The sequence below is a fragment of the Pecten maximus genome, chromosome 13, assembly GCF_902652985.1.
Source record: "Pecten maximus chromosome 13, xPecMax1.1, whole genome shotgun sequence".
Lineage (NCBI taxonomy): Eukaryota > Metazoa > Mollusca > Bivalvia > Pectinida > Pectinidae > Pecten > Pecten maximus.
Window position 1 is genome coordinate 8,690,112 of NC_047027.1, and position 20,021 is coordinate 8,710,132.

A 20,021-nucleotide genomic window follows, 5' to 3' on the forward strand; every position below is an offset into this window, starting at 1 on the left:
ATGATCAGGAAAACTAGGGCTATAATTTTTCACAAGTTTTACTCCTTTATTTTTGTTCTGTTTTGCTTGAATGAAGCATAAATAATTATTATACAAAAAAAAAATGTAACATGCATTGTATAATACAACTATAATTTCTTACATCATGGCATTTAATATGGAAAATAATATCATTACAGTAAATGAGCTATACCATGCCCCGTGGGCCACTTTTTTATTCCGGAAATTATATGTTGCTCTGGGCTTTTTACTGTTCCTTGCGGTCTAGATCTTGTCGACGCTTTGGAGTGTAGCGGTCTCAACGGAAGCGCCAACGTGAGCATGAGTTGAGGTAAACATGGTCGACGAAGCCACGAAACGTACTCTTGCAAAGATTCCTTTGCTAAAAACGAAGGCAGGACCCCGGGACGGCGAACAATGGGTCTTACGACTGAAAGAAGAATATATGTCATTGATTAAGGTAATTTCAAATGTATCTGATATGTTTATATCGCCAGATCACGAGTTCGGTTCAACAATATGGTAATCTTAGATTCTGACTCGCTGAGTGTAATAAACGTATCGGTAACCTATATGACATATTTAACTTGTTAAGACCCACAAGCGTCACACATGTACGGAGAAGTTGGTCTGCAGTTTACTGAAATTCGTAAATCTCATAAGTCATGGGTTTCTCTAACATTGTTGGAGTAGTTTTGCTGAATACTGCCAATCATATGGCCGCTGTCATATAGCTATAGGCAATTGTAGCTGGTAATTTGTGCCTACATGTAACAGTTATGTTTCGTTTTTTTCCACATATCTAGGCTTATATATATATATGGAATATGTTGATAACACTTCCTTATGTATCATTTTGTGCAAGATTTATGGTTTCTTTTTTTCCTTTCGAAAATCTCATTGAAATTCTATTACTGAACTTCCTTGCAGTAATTACACGTCATATCACTCTAATCGAAATGTCTGTTTTCAGTACGTTCAGAACAACAAGGAATCTGACAACGACTGGTTCCGTCTAGAATCCAACAAAGAGGGAACCCGTTGGTTTGGTCGATGCTGGTACATCCATGAACTACTCAAATATGAGTTTGATGTTGAATTTGATGTAAGTTGGCAACCTGAAGTCCAATTCAAAGGAAATGATGATATGTTTTTGATAAAATAAAATTGAGATTAGTTAATTTGGATTGATGGACATAATGAATACGGTAATTAAATCAAACAAAATTTTGAGGGGAAAAAAATACAGAGTTCACTGAAAGTTTTGTTTAAAGAACAATTTTGTATAGATAAGAAGTATGCAGTGGTTGATAAGTTAATGTCTGAAAAAAAAAATTCCATGATGTCATATTTCAGATACCTGTTACATACCCCACCACCGCCCCAGAAATAGCATTGCCAGAACTGGATGGTAAAACTGCCAAAATGTACAGGTAAATTGTGATATCAACATTAAACTTTTAAAATTGGTATAACAAATTTGACCAAATGGATGATGCACTCACCTGCTCAGGGCCAACAGCTGACTCCAACCATAGGAGTTAAAGTAGCTACTGTTGCAGCCAAATAGCATTTGTCACTTCAGTAATCAAAAGTGAACAAAAATGCTCTTATGCTTAAAGGTAGTTAGAGTTAGACATTTTCACTGACAGATGGCTGTAGAAACTTTCACTTGTCCAATCCTGGGAATTGGGGCCAGAGGAAAAATGGACTATACGCAGGAATAATTATATGAGTTGTGGAAACTTATTTTCAAATTATTTAAAAATTAATGAAGTTTACATGCATTATGTATGTAAAATTACAAGTTGAACAATAAATGCTAATACTAATATTACTTAGTTTAATATTGAATGTAACATAACTCTGGTACACAGTAATGAGGATAAACAGTATTTATCTATTCATTGAACAAAATGTTAACACAACCAACATCTTGTGGATTTTATAAAATACAGAACAACCTGGTCCCCATCCTCGAGGATACCTGTTCCCAGTTTCGTCAACTTTCCTGAACTTAAATCCTTCCATGGGAAAGTATTAATGGATTTAAGAAAATAATCTTGTAACATTAGGGAAATTTCATTTAATTCTGTAATGTTCTCTGGAAAATTTTAAGGTAAGGAATTTCTTTAAGTTAAGGCAAATTGATGAAGCTGGGGCCTGGTGTGCCTTGGATGCCACTCGATGTCAGGTTTTCACTTTGTTATCCAAGATATGATAAAATTTTCAATTGATTAATAAGTGCAACTATATTAACAATTCTTTTTTACAGAGGAGGGAAGATTTGCCTGACTGACCACTTTAAGCCTCTATGGGCCAGAAATGTTTCCAAATTTGGCATTGCGCATGCCATGGCATTAGGAGTAAGTGTAACCAGTATCATTGTATCTCATCGACTGAGTAGTCATAAATTAATGTGATAGACCTTTAAAGTTCTCCAACATACTGATAAGACCCCCAACAATGGGGAAAAATTATATTATAAGACAAAACTTTGTAAATTTTAAAAAATAAAATCAAAAATAATTTTTCCCCCAGAAAAGTGAGATTTTTTCAAGAAAACATAATAAAGGCTATTTCAGTAAAATATGAGTGTGCAAAAGAAAATGAGAGTACACATGAAAAAAAAGAGAAATTCTATGCATGGTTGGTTCTGGAGAAAATGAAGCTTTAAACTGAAGCTTTTATAATTCTGCAGCTTGATAACTGCAATTTTTTAAAATTTTACAGCATGTTTCTTGGTTTCATAATTCTGCATCTCAATAATTTCAGGTGTTTTGATTTTGCATCTCAATAACTTCAGGTTTTATGATTTTGCAGCTCAATAACTCCAGGTTTTATAATTTTGCAGCTAAATAACTCCAGGTTTTATAATTTTGCAGCTCGGGCCATGGCTAGCAGTAGAGATCCCCGACCTGATCAGTAAAGGAGTTGTAACACACAAAGAAAAACAAGGAGAAGGGGCAGAAAACTGACACTAATCTAGACTTCTAATCAATAATGACAGGATCAAACCGATGGTTGTCAGTGATTTGATGTCTGGTTATCAGCTATACTCATTCGTTAAATTGAAAGATCAACAATTATAAAATACTGACTTGTCATAATCATGTTAGGATTATTTCAAAAATATAATTTTCCTTTTTTTTTTCCATACACATTTAAGATTAACACTACTGGAACTTAGCGAAATTCCTGTTTGAAAAGCTGTTCAAGAATTATTCTGTAAGAATATTACAAAAAAAATTCAATTCCAATTGGTTTTTTTTAACTTTGTCGCTTCTGCATTTTTTAAAATGAGAATACTATTTGATATTGGTGAACCATCTAGTCACTGAGATAGCTGTAAGAGATCATTTTTAAGCACATGCAGTGTACGGTCTGTTTGACATCTGCATAGTGAGACCCACTTCTGGTTTCTGTTCAACAAAATCTTTGTTTTAGTACAGTCTCTCTGTTCAAATTTATCTGTCTGTGTTTATCTGTCTAGATTTACCTGTTAATATTTATCTGTCTAGATTTATCTGTCCAGGTTCACCTGTTTAGATTTATCTACCTGGGTTTACCTGTTTAGATTGATCTGTCTAGATTTATCTGTTTAGATTTATCTGTCTAGATTTATCTGTCCAGGTTCACCTGTTTAGATTTATCTATGTGGGTTTACCTGTTAAGATTTATCTGTTTAGATTGATCTGTCTAGGTTTACCTGTTTAGATTGATCTGTCTAGGTTTACCTGTTTAGATTTACCTGTCTAGATCTACCTGTTTAGATTAATTTGTCTAGGTTTATCTATCTGGGTTTACCTGTTAAGATTTATCTGTTTAGATTTTTTTGTCTAGGTTTACCTGTTAAGATTTATCTGTCTAGGTTTACCTGTTTCGATTAATCTGTCTAGGTTTATCTATCTGGGTTTACCTGTTTAGATTTTTTTGTCTAGGTTTACCTGTTTAGATTGATCCGTCCAGGTTCACCTGTTTAGATTTATCTGTCTAGATTTATCTGTCCATGTTTACCTGTTTAGATTTATCTGTCTAGATTTATCTGTCCAGGTTTACCTTTTTAGATTTATCTGTCCAGGTTTACCTGTTTAGATTTATCTGTCTAGGTTTTTTTCATTTTTCTTATAGTGTCTGGTTCAACACCAGACTATTACTGTGAAGTGAGTTGTGTGAATGTTTTCTGATTCTGTGAGTGTTTGGTTCAATGACAGCAGTTTTTATGACTGTTTTGTGAATGAGAGGGCTTGTGTGTGTGTGTGTGTGCGCGCGCGCGCGTGCGGTCAGTATAGAAGAATGGAATTTGAAATGTTGTGATGCATATATGGCGGGGTGGTCGGGGTTTTGCATTAATTGCAGATTGATTTTTTTTCAAACTTTTATAGAAATGTGTTCGTGGCTGTGATACATATTTCCAACCGAAATAGAAGGCAATATTTTCCATGAATATTCATAAAATCAATTTTCTGTATGCAATAAAGGTAAAAAATAAGAATAAAAGATAAGGAAAATAATAAATGATAACTGTTTTATAAGGCAATAAGATTAGATAAGTTGATATCATAACATTTTTTTCTGGTTGGTTAATAGGGAAGGATCATTTCTCCTACAGAGGATACATACATTTGATGTGTATAAGTAAAGGTACTGTCCAAGGTTGTATGAGATACATACCCAGAGAATATCTGTGGAGCTGTGAATTTAGTATCAGAAATTCTTGATACATCTCGATACATAGCCAGAGAAAATCTATGTAACTGACTAAACTGTGAATTTAGTATCAGAAATTCTTGATACATACCCAGAGAAAATCTGTCACTGTGAATTTAGTATCAGAAATTCTTGATACATACCCAGAGAAAATCTATGTAGCTTTAGTATCGGATTTCCTTGACAAATAACGAGAGAAAATTGAATTCTCAGCTGGTATCAAATATAAAAGGGACTTGGATATCTGATGATATTGACACGGCCTTGCTGTTACATTGGTATTGTTATGACTGGGAAGACTTGTGGGAACAAATCTTTAACTATGAATAATGAAATACAATGTAGTTATCTTATTCCTAATGGTCACCTGAAGTTCATTTTATTTTGTTCATGACTTTCAGTCTGAAGTTAACATGTCCATTTTGACCCAATAGTCTAAACCAATTCTGGAGGTTCAAGACATACTCTCAGGTGTCAACTGAAAGCCCTGTTTGTTTTTAATTCTTAAATTATATTTAATTTGGTAAAATGTGAAAGTAATAAAACAGTAAAATTTTCTAAATATGACTTTTGGTTTTTTTAAGTCCAAGTTTATGGGACTTATAGATTTTACCCTCATCTTTTTCTCGAAAAATTGAGGGACTACTACTGATAGCCTCTAAATGTGCCAACAATTTAGTGTTTTCTCAAAAACCATTTAAGATGGCAGCACATCCTCAATTGACTAAAACATTAAGTCATTTTGAATCATTACATTTGTTCTATTAGATGCATCGAAAATAATATTGGATATGTACTATAAGATTTGCTCTATAATATTGGATATGTACTATAAGATTTGCTCTATAATATTGGATATGTACTATAAGATTTGCTCTATAATATTGGATATGTACTATAAGATTTGCTCTATAATATTGGATATGTACTATAAGATTTGCTCTAAGATGAAATCATAATAGGCCATTATCCACAAAATGGCTTTTCTGGTTGGTCAAAATTTGGATGCTGTCAGCTTTTCATGAAAATTGGTATATATATTGTTTTGGTAAGATCCGATAAATGGTGAAATCTGAACAATCTACAGGCTTCAAAACAAATGCAAGTAACATTGTTTTTATGTTTAAATTTTCATTAGCGTGATCTGTTGACTACTTTTGGAGGGCATTGAAGTACTCCAGTGGGAATAAATGGACTAAGAAGCAAATCTGATAGCTATTAGTAGCCTCTAGCTATTAGTAGCCTCTGTAGTCCGTTTACAAATCTAAACCTGTATTGTTAGTCCGTTTACAAATCTAAACCTGTATTGTTATTAGTTTTATAACAAAAATGAAATTAAATGCTGGTTGAGGAAAATGTTACAAAACATCATTTTTCATATTTCTGAGAAAACTGAACATAAATTGCTGATAATAACATGTTAGGTATCGTATATGCAAGACAAGAAAAATACAACTTCCTATTGTAGTCCATTGGTACTTATGTGCTAAAAATATCTTCAAATGTTATAAAATAAATTGCCCCCAAATTAGTAATTAGGAGTATTGCGCAGTGCAAAGTAATCAAAATTGATTGACAATATTGCTATGTTAGGTTGGGTTTCCAGAAATGTTAATTTCCCAAAGGGGTCGGCCTAAAGAACCTCTTACACTTAAGAGACCACTCAGCGATATATTGCTTTGTGTCATCAAAGTTGGTTCCTTTGACTTTACAATTAACCCTAATTAATCGACGATGCACTTGCCTGGTTAACTAATCACGTAACAAAATTACTCAACTAAGAATTATTAAACTAAGGACGCTGATTGTCACAAAAACAAATAAGAATTGTTATTTTAACGGAATAGGAAAGTTTGAACCATAACTAAATACTAAAACAGTAAATATACTACAATTTGTATTCATATTTTTGGAATTTTGTAAAAAAAAAAAAAAAAAAAAGCAAATTTTTGGGAACAAATGAAATTTGAAATGTCTGCCGTATTTAGTCCGTTCATTATTTAGCGTATATAGAGCTTTATCACTTGCCCTAACCCTGCCCAAATAATGAAAACTTTGCCCTTTGGCTTTGGTATGTGTCACCCCGATGACTTGTTGAGCGGTAGTGGGCAACCTTTCACCCATGTGCCTTTCCTAGTGTAAAAGAACGTCGTTTCCGTCACACGCGTAAGGGATTTCCCCACACGTGTGCACACTGTCACAACCCAGGTTCGGGGGATCCAGGGTTCTGTTGGTACCTTAATTGGTTATTTTTATAATAACATACGGAATCAATGACAGACTAAAAGGCCATGTAAATATAGAATGTATATTTATTTGGGTACATTTGTATATAACATGCTACAGGAATTTGTATACTACAGATATACCTATTATACAGTGTAGTGTCCCCTAACAAGCCCTGCCTGCCTATGTATAGATTTGATTAATGACCTCCCCAGCTTCCCTCGCCAGTCTAGCTAGGTACCTGCAGCTAGCGCCAGCCCCTACACACACCACGCATACCTTATCACTGCGTTTGCCCCAGTCACTACATATGGAGGGTTAAAAGGGACATAATTATATGTTTAACTTTTCTTGTTTGTTTAACCATTTAACTTATTGTTTTGATTATTGTTCCTTTATCTTTTATTTTTTCATTTCTTTATTTTTACATCGTGATAAGTGTTGATATTAAATTTCTTTTATTCAGCGGTAGATAGTTTGTGTTTCTTTGTTTTATATTCCTATTGCTGCAGACTGATGCTATAAACTAAGTAAAATTGTGTTTAACAATTTTAGATATTAGTCGGCTATTTCTATTTTGTGACCAAAAACTTTGATTTAATATGTCATTTTTTCAGTTTCTGCTTGATAGTTTTATGGTTTTCAAATTTAGTGGTTTAATATCGCATTTTCTTCTTTTCCTATTTGGTTATTTAAGTATATTTTGTTTCACAACAACAATGTAAGTGTTTCAGAATTATGTCCCAAAAAACCCTTGATTCATTTTTCCCAAATATTCTAACACCAGGGGGCAGTAAAATCTAAACATAAATATATGATCACGGGGCGCTCCCCAACAACCACCGACTGGTAACTTCATATTATGATTTTATCAAAACGGTTAAATCCTAGGCATTGTGCTTATTAGATATGTAATTATTAGTATTGAGACACCGTTTGTGTACCCATAAAATGTTTCTTTTTGACGATTTTTTCCGTGTCGTTTTACGACATCGCTCAACTTTTGTGACGGAAGTGGGTCAATCAGCTAGACCAACGTTCATCTTTTCGATAACAAATCTATTCTCTTATGGAGTCGTATGTTTCCAGTAGGTTTTCAAGGTCTAGTGTAAATGTTACGTGTTAATTCACGTTTTAGAGACAGGCGACGTTTAAATATGTAATATTTTTTAAATGTCTTTATTGTTTGTTTGTTTAATGAAATTACTGTTTCGTTAGTTTATGCTTTGATGTCTTGATCAGCTGATATTTGTTTATGTTGTGGAGCAACGACATTTCGAGAATCATATCTCGTACACATTAGCTAAGTACGATGACACGAACTTTCAAGGAACTACGTATACTGTACATGTACTTCAGTACACATAGCAGTATATTAAATAATTCTTTTTCAGTAATAGAAGTTTTTTTCTCAAATTCTTAATGAAATATAGATATGTTCTAATGCTTTAAATTTTGACAGTGTCAAATTATATCATCTGTTGCATTGATTAATAAATGAAATAAGTTTTCAAATACATGTATATTTAAACCCTTCACTTTTATGCACCAAAGAAAGCAATATGCAAGAAAGCTGTTCTGACAAATTTTAAGCTAAAATATTGTCAATTATTATGTTGCATTAGGAAAAATTCTGTTGCTTTGGGTGTATACAGAGACCTATATACTATATATAGGTCTCTGGTGTATAGAAAGATGTCATGCATTTTTTTTTTATCTTTTAAAATTACATCAATTTCAATTTATTACAAAAAATTATCAGATAGAAAATTATTTGACAAAATCAAAGAGTTACCAGGTTTTAGCTATCACAATTTTAACAAAATAGTTTACTTTGAAATTTCATGAATTAGTAAATTTTCAAATATCTATAAGTTGCTTTATTATCAATTCCATATCAACATATTTCAACCCTTTGCTTACATGTGCCAAAGAAAACCATGTGCGAGAAACCTGTTCTGAGAAAATTTTACTAAAATTATGTTGATTGTTATATCACATAAGTTAATTAACTAATTTAGGGTGTGGAACCATGTTGTAGTTTTGTCTTTTGAATTTGTAATCAGTTTCAACTTATTACAAAAGGTATAATAGAAAACTACTTGTCAAAATTAAAGAATTGCTAATATTTTGTTATCACTATTTTACAAAATAGTTTCTCTCCAAAATTTCATCTGCACATAGGTAGCAAGTGGTAAATTTTGAAATATCTTTGCTTTAAATATCATTCTGACATATTTCAACCTTTCGCTTACATATACCAAAGAAAACAATGTGCAAGACACCAATTCTGACAAATTTATACTTAAGTTTTTGGAACTATTATGTATTTACTGTGTTGCACTATGTTAAATTCAATGTTGGGGAACAAAGTAGTTGTTTTTTTTATCTTTTGAATTTAAACTTTACTTATATAAAGGTATTATAGAAAATTATTTGACAAATTCAAACAATGACCAGGATTTAATGATAACCATTCTACAAGATAGTCTTCTTCATAATGTCATCTCCACACAGGTGAAATACAGTAACACTACAGTAGGACTAGTGTACATGTAAATAGTTTATATGTTTCTTTTTTTTTAGGCCAACACCACCATATGCAAACATTTACATTAGGAAGGGTGTTACAAGTTGTTGGCCAAAGACTGCAGTTAATTTCCCCCTATATTCTACTGAAGAAACAAATTCAGGATTTTGAAACTTTACATAAAATCTGGTTTTAATTTCATATTGTAGAACTATTTTCTCAATATCAAACTATTTTGATATTGGGATAACACCATTTTCTTTTATTTTCACATCTTTTACAATTGCAACTGTAACAAATAAAAATTAAAAAGTTTTAAACAGGTACTGAAATTGCAGGCCTTAGACCGCAAGTAATTATCCTCTATGTTCTACTTAAAAAAAAAATTCATTAAAATGTTTTTGAGACTTTGCATAAAATATGGTTTTCATTTCATTTTGTAGAAGTACTCTCTCAATTTCAAGCCATTTAGATATTAAGAAACAAATTTTCCACAATTTTCACTTCTTTGGTACTATTGCCACTGTAAGATAGTTAATTATTTATTAATGAGGGGCTGCGGTGGCCGAGTGGTTAAGGTGTCATGACACTTAATATCACTAGCTATCCACCTCTGGGTTGCTAGTTTGAAACCTACGTTGGAAGTTAACTGGCCATGGTACTGACCGTAGGCCGGTAGTGTTTCTCCTGGTACTCCGGCTTTCCTCCACCTCTAAACCTGACACGTCCTTAAATGAACTTAGCGGTTAATAGGACGTTAAACCAAATACACCCAAGTATATTAGTATTATATATATAGAAGAAGTATAGTTTGAACAGTTATCCTGCAGAAGAAAATGGAAGCTGACAATCAGTCCGGTATGTGCTGTCATGGTTATGTCTTTGGACAAGACCACTTTACCCTTTTTGTTCTGGATGGCATGCAATGGGCCTCTTGTATGTTGTTCAGTCAGGTAGTCACCAACTACTACAAGGAGACCCAGCCTCAGACTTAAAGATGCTACTTATTTTTTAGAATCTTGGCAAACTGGTCTACACTGCTACCTTACAAGAAGTTTAAATCATTTATTTGAAAAGAAAATATTATTTATTTTGCTTGGTAAGCTCCATTTCCTGGATGGCTTGTGGACAGACAGGTCTCCTGCATGTTGTTCAGAGGTAGTCACTAACTACTACAAGGAGACCCTGCCTCAAACTGACTCAGCTGGCTATTCAAAGGGTGATAAACAAAGCTAACAAATAACAAAGCAAATATATATAAGAGTAAGAGATAATTTGCCACTTAATTTTCAGAAACTCCAGGGCAAACTGGTGTACACTGCTACCTGATAAAAGGTTGAAACAGTTATTTAAAAATAAAAATATGATTTATTATGCATTATTAAGCTTCCTTTACATGAATTATTGGTCAAATTCACATAAATAATTTAAAACTTGCTAATTACTTAATTTTCATCTGTGATAGAAAAAGGGAGATAACTCGCTCACCTGTTCTTGATATTAAATTACATGGGTAATAAGATATTTCCCTAAAGTTATATTCATGATCGATCAATTATCGATATGATGATGATTGATAATGAACTTATTAGTGATTCCCAACACTACTGAAGAAGTTTTCGAATAAAAAAAATTAGACAATCTCCCAATTTGCTTGACACAGACCACTGACAAAGACGCTTGATGCTGACTTTGAACTATGGGGAAAGTCCCGAAATGAAATTTACAATTTAATATATTGCAATATTCGGCAAAATCATCGGTTGATGCACAGGTGCCTGACTCGTTTTTATAAAATAATAACATATAGAGTACATATAAATGAGAAAGGTTCTGAACTCCCCCAGGCTTGAAATCTGATGTATTTATTTCTAAGTACCGTAGCTTCGGTTGTATTGGGTGGATTTTTTCGAAGTAGGACTCAAATTGAAGAGAAATGGTCGATCTTTAAAATAAGCCATAACATGTTGTCGATTTCTCGATATTAGTTTACGAAATCGGGCGTGAAACTTCAAAATCCCCTCGATTTTGTTTAGTCGGACAAGTTGACGTAACGGGGTCACCACACTTTGACTCTATTGGACATAGCTTTAAATACGAAGTCCACGGGTTAATCACGAGGTACGCTTCATCAGATCACCGAATACAACTATTACATACACTTACTTTATGTATACGAGCACCCTATCGACGGCCCCGGGACTTTTTATGCATACTGATAGCAGATTTTCCACTTGAGTAGCCATGTTGTGTCAGCCGCGGTAAATTTGAACAAGCATTCTGATTGGTTCAACACATTTTCTATAACCAATCAGAATGCTTGTTCAAATTTACCGCGGCTGACACAACATGGCTACTCAAGTGGAAAATCTGCTATCAGTATGCATAAAAAGTCCCGGGGCCGTCGATAGGGTGCTCGTATACATAAAGTAAGTGTATGTAATAGTTGTATTCGGTGATCTGATGAAGCGTACCTCGTGATTAACCCGTGGACTTCGTATTTAAAGCTATGTCCAATAGAGTCAAAGTGTGGTGACCCCGTTACGTCAACTTGTCCGACTAAACAAAATCGAGGGGATTTTGAAGTTTCACGCCCGATTTCGTAAACTAATATCGAGAAATCGACAACATGTTATGGCTTATTTTAAAGATTGACCATTTCTCTTCAATTTGAGTCCTACTTCGAAAAAATCCACCCAATACAACCGAAGCTACGGTACTTAGAAATAAATACATCAGATTTCAAGCCTGGGGGAGTTATATGTTATTATTTTATAATCAAAGTACTGGAAGTACTGTAAACGAACATTATTGTTTAATGCAAAATCAGTAATCTTCTAAGTTTAAAGTCGATAAATTTACTGATATTGGTTTAGGAAATAATTGCAAATTATTTGAAATGTTTGCAGCTGTTTTGATATGATTGAACACATGCATATTTCTGTAAGGTCCTGATTGAAATTGGAAGTTTATTGATCTATCTTGGATGGATGAAAATAAAATATGTCTTCTTTCTTTCGGGAAGCCATCATCAGTTATAATACAGCCAGGACTGTGTGACCTTATTGATGCCAACTTCTAATATGCACTAAATTTAGGCTAGTTCCATCGTTAGTTTAGCATATTTCAACTAAATATGATGAAACACACATAAAGAACTACTGAAAACCAAAACCAGAGCTGCTAATCAAGGCCCGGATTAGGAATGTATCCTATTGAAACTGTACTCCAGCATGTATGGTACTTCAAAACAAAAAACTTGACTCCTTTTGTTCAGGAATCATTTGATGTTAATAAATCTTTATATGAGAAGATATACTTCTGGTATAATTACAGCATTGTACACAATGTGATAAAGAATAACAACCATATAAAGACTATCTTCATCAAATAATTCAGCAAACAGGAAAAGAAAACTTCAAGCTTCATTTTCAACTTCAAACTGATAAAGGTTACAGTCCATTCGATGGGATGACATATTCCCTATTTATTGTCCCTTTCCAATGTTGACCATCCAATCATAGTGAACCACACACAGTTCAGCAATGTAATTGCACAAATCACATCCTTTATGTGGAGAGAACAGTTTTCGGGGTGTTATAAGATTCCATAACTGTATGCAAATTTGTGAATCATTCCATATCTATATCTATATATATACCGTTCGTGTATATATTTACACATATCAAAATTGGAATGACACAGGAGATTTGCAAGTTTAAGTTCACCATCAGTCATGGGAGGTTTACGTAAAATGTTATATTTACCGGGGTAATTAGTAATTTTGATTATATATTTATCAAGCTCTATTCTGTACTTTCTACCAGTGCTTATATTAGAGAATGGACACAATTATATGTTCTCCAATGTCAAAATTAATCATATGTAAAATATTAGGGGTTTATTTGACCGAGACGTATTTAAAATGTTTGTAATCATTCGCCATTCGAGGCCTGATTGCCGTCATATTTGAATTACCAAAATGGACCCGAAAGCAACATTTTAAAAAAGAGAATGATCTGTGACTTGAATATTTCATAAAAATAATTTAATACATCGTTTATTCACTTCATTCAGATCTTCAGACACCACATAATTTGTGAAGTCATATATAGAAATATATGAACCATTTTGTTATTGATTAATAGTTCACACAAGTAAGCACTAGATGTAAGCAGTAAGTATATGTACCGCTATCTACTGGCATGACTTTGAGTACAGTAGACTACACTCGCTTTGTGGATATTGACAGGATAACATATATTTACATACTAATTCAATTTTAGAATTGTAACTGAAATCTTGTAACAGCATGGCACAAATAGTCATCTGAACATTTGTTGTATATTGAAAAAATATTTAAGGTAAATATTAACTCATTTGCTTGACTTAAATTTTCAGTTTATCAATTCATCGATTACTCTGTGTTTGAAGTATGGTGTAGTGAGAATTTCAAGTCTTGATTATGACTTGATGAAAATTCTAAATTAACAAATTATTAAAATGAATTTGTTTGAAAAATAACACAAGTTCCACAGCAATATTATATAGAGTATCAATCACAATATATCAGAAGTTATCAAACTACAGATAACAATTAACGAATGAATATCAAATTAAGTGAATATCACAAGTATTTTTGCATTTGTTTTTAGATAATCCGGATCTCCGTCTTTAAAAAAAAATACCTAGTAGACGTAGTGCATAGTAAACGTAGCCATGTAACAGCTGATTTTAATCAGATATAACTTAACATGAACTTAACACCGTCACAGAAGTTCGTCGCAATCGAAAATTTGGTCGTGAATTCGGTATTTTGCAAATTATTTCAAAATACTTTCAGGTACAAGAAAACAACAATTCTCGTAAAAATATCGATTTTGGGTCGACTATCGGCCATTTCGGTAATTCAACTCCAACGACAATCGGGCCGCGATTCGCAAATGAATAATTAATTTAAAATTCGGTCAAATACACCTCTAATATTTTATATATGATACAATCAGGCATTGCAGAACATATATTTTGGTCAATCCTCTGAAAATAATGCCAATTTATATTATAATTAAGCCCGATTTTTCTTCGTTTCGGTATTTCCAAGTCTGCTTCACGTGTGGTCCGTTTCAGTAAATATTCTCGTCTTTGCCGAAATAAAAACAAGCTATATAATTGTTCATTTTAAACATGACAACAACTGCCAACCACACGTATCCAAAAATGTTATTGTTGATATCATCTGAATATTGCCGTAGTTATCTGTCACTCCGATTGTAAACCCCATGCCAAAGTGAAGGAAGAATCGACCAATCAAATTGGTTTATTTCCGTAAATCTTGCAGTTACCTCCCTTACAACAGTAAATACGTTCCAAGTATCGCCTACAACAAGCAATCCCGTGCACATAGCAAGATATTATCATTTGCATTTGATTTATTGGGTCATTTTCGTCAAAGGAAAATGGTATATGGAAATCGATGACAATTTTAACGCTATGACCAGTCACCCTGACCACAAATGCCACCTAATTGTAAGCCTATACATATGTACAGTTCTTTCTCGCAAACACGTACAGTAACGTTACAGTTTAGTATGATACAATGTATCGTCTCGTATGCCGTCATTGATATATTTCTTTCTCTAAATTATAGAAATACACACCTAGTTGATAATGATGTAACATTCTAGAATATATATATTACAAATTTAAGTAAATCGCGGACAAATTTGCAGACCTATGCTATAATGTCAGCCGTTTTGGAAAGAACACAGAAGAGCAAAACTTTCTAAACATCCGGAGACGAATGCGCCTGCGCAATAGTTGTTTACATAAATATATTGACCTGGACCGGAGTTATTCGCAAAGTTCAGGTTCATTTAGTCTTCTCATTTCGCTAGCGTTATGCATTTCTCAAATCGTATGCATCTTGAAAACACCTACTGAATACATTTCAACCTTTTTGGTAAAACTACTATATAAAACGAAGATGTTTTTGCAAGTAAATTATTTGAAGCGTAAGGCAATGGGGGCAGCCATATTTCATTGAAACAGACAGTAGATGGCGTATTGGTGAATATGGCTACCATATATGGTTATATTTCTCAGTCCAGTTCTTGATCACAATAACCGAACATTAATGTTCGTTTAAAAACGAGTCAGGCACCTGTGGTTGATGGAAGTCTAACGTTATATCGAAGTCTTGGAACTGGCAGTACGGGCGCTGTATGATCAATCTAATTAAAATCTAGATGGTCATTATCACTACACGTTTCTCATGTAACGTAGTGAGAATGACCATCTAGATTTTAATTAGATTGCTGTATGATATGCGGAACTACGAAAACCAGTCTAGTAGGCTACTTCGAGCTCTTGGCCTACTGCCTGTGCCATTCAACCGGAGCAGACACGAAAAAACGGGCTCGGTGTCGTAAACACTTTTTTTAAACTAGGATTTTATCATCTGAGGATATAATATTGATATTATTTCGAATATTAAGGATAAAAAGCAGTGAGTGTATAATTTAGGGCCAAAGCTTAATCCAAACAATGATGAAGTGTTTCAGTCGGGCATTGGTAGGAATTTGAGAGTCACTGTTGCCATGGCTGCTGTAGGGAGTAATCCTTACTTCCGAAGCGATTGATTTGAGCACCCTCTGGCGATAGAATGAAGATGAAAAATTGCATAAGGGTTTTTTGGGACAAAATTCTAACTTTCTATTTCTTACTTTTCCCCCTTTCTTTCTCTCTTCATTTTTAGTTTTCATCTTTCATGTAACATGTTTTAGCAAAAATAGTTATTTTACAAGTTGTAAAATTGGAGAACTTTAAAGTTTAAATATAAAATCTTAACAACAGTAAAAAAAACAAAAACAAAAAAACAAAATGCACAATTGAAGATAAAATGTTAAAATAAAGAGTGTTGAATTCAAAAAAGTAATAACGTAAAATGAAGCATTAAAATTGTGAGAAATAAATCAGTAATGACAAATAATGAGAAGTTGCAAATAGAAAAGTAAAAAAAAGTAAGAAAAAAGATTGAAAATAGTATGTTTGACTTATGTCCCTTTTAACCCTCCATAACTACAGGTGTATACACTACTGTTAGCCTAGGGTGGGACCTAATACTCACCCTATAGAGTAGCCTCAGGGAGGAGGGGAGCAGCCGAATGGAGGCTTTTTAAGGGAGGGGAGGTGAAGTCACGGCTACATGGAAGCCTTCGACTCCCCCGAACTGTAAGGGACACTGCCTTTTATACCCCAACCCAGGGAAACCCAACTCCTACACAAAAATGTACCTGTCTTGATCCAATGAAAAAGGGTTTTACTCCCTAACTTTGGTATACCCTAGATTGAAGTGTCGGTCGATCGCTGTTCATTATAATAATTAGGACGTTATATACGATATATTACATGACCGACAGTGACTAAAATTTTGCAACAATATACCCCAGATACTCCAATCTCTTGAAATTACTTCTACATTTTGCATTTAAAGTTAAGATAGCTTCTATGTCCATCATTTTAAATGTATTAAAACGCTTTGATCCTACTTATAAAATCACGCCGTTGTCTTTAGGGGAGACAATAAAACCAGAAAATCTCCCAGAATCATGAAACTTCCTTAGCACTATTGGTTGCTTGATGTTTTAAAATCAAGAGATTGGCATGTGTGTGACGTGTTTATCGAGTTATCATAAGCCGTAACCCGAAGATCAAAACATTGATGTTGGTGGTACGTGGCGGAACATCCCATCATTATCCATAGGGGATCTTTTCATGGCCGGTATTCGCACGCCAGATGCACACTATGTATTAAGTTTTAATTAAAACCCGACTAATTTGCCCAAGCAAAAACACCTACTCATCTTTCATCACAGGTTGTGGTGTCCTTGGTCTTCGCATATTCGTTCACGTCATCTCATTGGGAAAGATATTAATCCTAAGATTAAAATTCGCACTGACGAAAGAAAATGTGGACAGCTAAGCTACCTTCCAGATAAAAGGAAACCATCAGTGATCTTTTGGACACACGACATGAACAGTACTATCAAAGCAAGGGTCTTTCTGTACTCTGCCTTTCTCCTCTCTGTATGACGCCGATTGTAAAGCCTGAACATATTGGACAAGAACACATCTTATAGAAATTCTTCCACATTGTTCGTCCTCGGATATATATTGGAAACTCAACTCTTTTAAACATTTCCGGTTAATCGACAACTTTTCATTCAATACCGGTAGTAAAACCATTAGACTATTGTTCCATCGTTCCTTGGGGGTGGACATCTTGCAGGAGAAAACATTCTGGAGCACAACGCAGTGTTCCCCGAAACGTATAGTTTGCTCAGCGGGCGACTGTCTTACTTAGTGGTTACCTCGTACTGTGGTCAGAAGAAGCGGAAGTATTATTATCAATCTTATCTAAATATAGATGTTCATTCTCACTACGTTATATGTTCATGTAACGTAGTGAGAATGACCATCTAGATTCTAATTAGATTGCGGAATTATTTGGAGTGCATGAGCATAGCCCTGCCTGGCTGTTACATTCTGGACATAAAGACCTTTCACTGGAAATAATAATGATGCGTGTATCACAAACGCCGTCATCACTATGGTCATGGATAGTCTGTCTTGGCTGGGTAAAGATGACGGATGTCATTGTTAATGGAGGTTTTATTGAGTTTTTGCCAGATTTGGAATCACGTTGTTTGACAACAAAGATGCCGACTGATCTAAAACCTGGACAGACTTAACACGACGACATACAAGTTAACCTTGATAGATCCATAACTAAATCCAGATAGGTAGTGTGACTATCACGATGCAAGCAATGGCTGTTTTTCAAAACACAACTTGTCTCCAACTTTTTCATTGATGTCATGGACACACACGTTAGAACAGTAACAGCCTGACTCAATGGAATCAGAGGATCATATCAAAGGGGCTCGGTGTCGGATTTTTGAGTAACATATGACATCAGTTAACAACCACAACACTATAAATTAAGTATTTGTATACATTCTAAAACCTTATTAAAAAAATCGGAGTTATCGATGTATAAATTACTCACGGGACATTGTACGATGTTAGATCCACTCGAGACATATTAGGAGTGTAAACTATAATGTTTGGATCCACCATGGCATCTCCGACACCATTATACCCATAAAGGAATACCATTGTCAGTGTCCTATATAGCTACTTGACATTGGGCCTTGGAGGTAAGTGCCCGTCTGTATCCTATACTATTTAGGATACCACGTGTGGAGGTAGGTGCCCATCTAGCCAGTATCCTATACTATTTAGGATACCACGTGTGGAGGTAAGTGCCCGCCTAGCCAGTATCCTATACTATTTAGGATACCACGTGTGGAGGTAAGTGCCCGTCTGTATCCTATACTATTTAGGATACCACGTGTGGAGGTAAGTGCCCGCCTAGCCAGTATCCTATACTATTTAGGATACCACGTGTGGAGGTAAGTGCCCGTCTACATCCTATACTATTTAGGATACCACGTGTGGAGGTAAGTGCCCGTCTACATCCTATACTATTTAGGATACCACGTGTGGAGGTAAGTGCCCGCCTAGCCAGTATCCTATACTATTTAGGATACCACGTGTGGAGGTAAGTGCCCGCCTAGCCAGTATCCTATACTATTTAGGATACCACGTGTGGAGGTAAGTGCCCGCCTAGCCAGTATCCTATACTATTTAGGATACCACGTGTGGAGGTAAGTGCCCGCCTAGCCAGTATCCTATACTATTTAGGATACCACGTGTGGAGGTAAGTGCCCGCCTAGCCAGTATCCTATACTATTTAGGATACCACGTGTGGAGGTAAGTGCCCGCCTAGCCAGTATCCTATACTATTTAGGATACCACGTGTGGAGGTAAGTGCCCGCCTAGCCAGTATCCTATACTATTTAGGATACCACGTGTGGAGGTAAGTGCCCGCCTAGCCAGTATCCTATACTATTTAGGATACCACGTGTGGAGGTAAGTGCCCGCCTAGCCAGTATCCTATACTATTTAGGATACCACGTGTGGAGGTAAGTGCCCGCCTAGCCAGTATCCTATACTATTTAGGATACCACGTGTGGAGGTAAGTGCCCGCCTAGCCAGTATCCTATACTATTTAGGATACCACGTGTGGAGGTAAGTGCCCGCCTAGCCAGTATCCTATACTATTTAGGATACCACGTGTGGAGGTAAGTGCCCGCCTAGCCAGTATCCTATACTATTTAGGATACCACGTGTGGAGGTAAGTGCCCGCCTAGCCAGTATCCTATACTATTTAGGATACCACGTGTGGAGGTAAGTGCCCGCCTAGCCAGTATCCTATACTATTTAGGATACCACGTGTGGAGGTAAGTGCCCGCCTAGCCAGTATCCTATACTATTTAGGATACCACGTGTGGAGGTAAGTGCCCATTGGGGAAAACCTATTTGATTTAGGATAACCCGTGGGTAATCCCTTTTCCCCTTTATATTTGGCCAGTTAAAAGGGCCCGTGAGATCCCTAAGGGATCCAAAAGGAATCCCCTTTTAAAAAACCCCA

The 20,021-nt window shown here is 34.9% G+C and overlaps 1 protein-coding gene across 2 annotated transcripts; it reads left to right on the forward strand.

Annotated features, from left to right (window-relative positions):
- The first annotated feature begins 285 nt into the window (after positions 1 to 285).
- Positions 286 to 5,272, forward strand: LOC117341064 (ubiquitin-fold modifier-conjugating enzyme 1). Of its 2 annotated transcripts, XR_004535544.1 has the most exons (6): positions 286 to 460; positions 974 to 1,105; positions 1,357 to 1,433; positions 2,276 to 2,366; positions 2,886 to 3,787; positions 3,900 to 5,272. XR_004535544.1 is itself a non-coding variant. In XM_033902897.1 (5 exons), exons 1-5 carry the CDS (start codon positions 338 to 340, stop codon positions 2,976 to 2,978), a joined length of 516 nt encoding a protein of 171 aa, XP_033758788.1. In that variant the 5' UTR covers positions 286 to 337; the 3' UTR covers positions 2,979 to 5,272. The 2 variants fall into 2 exon arrangements, 1 of the variants encoding a protein (XP_033758788.1); XM_033902897.1 differs by having other exon boundaries at positions 2,886 to 5,272.
- The last annotated feature ends 14,749 nt before the right edge of the window (positions 5,273 to 20,021 follow it).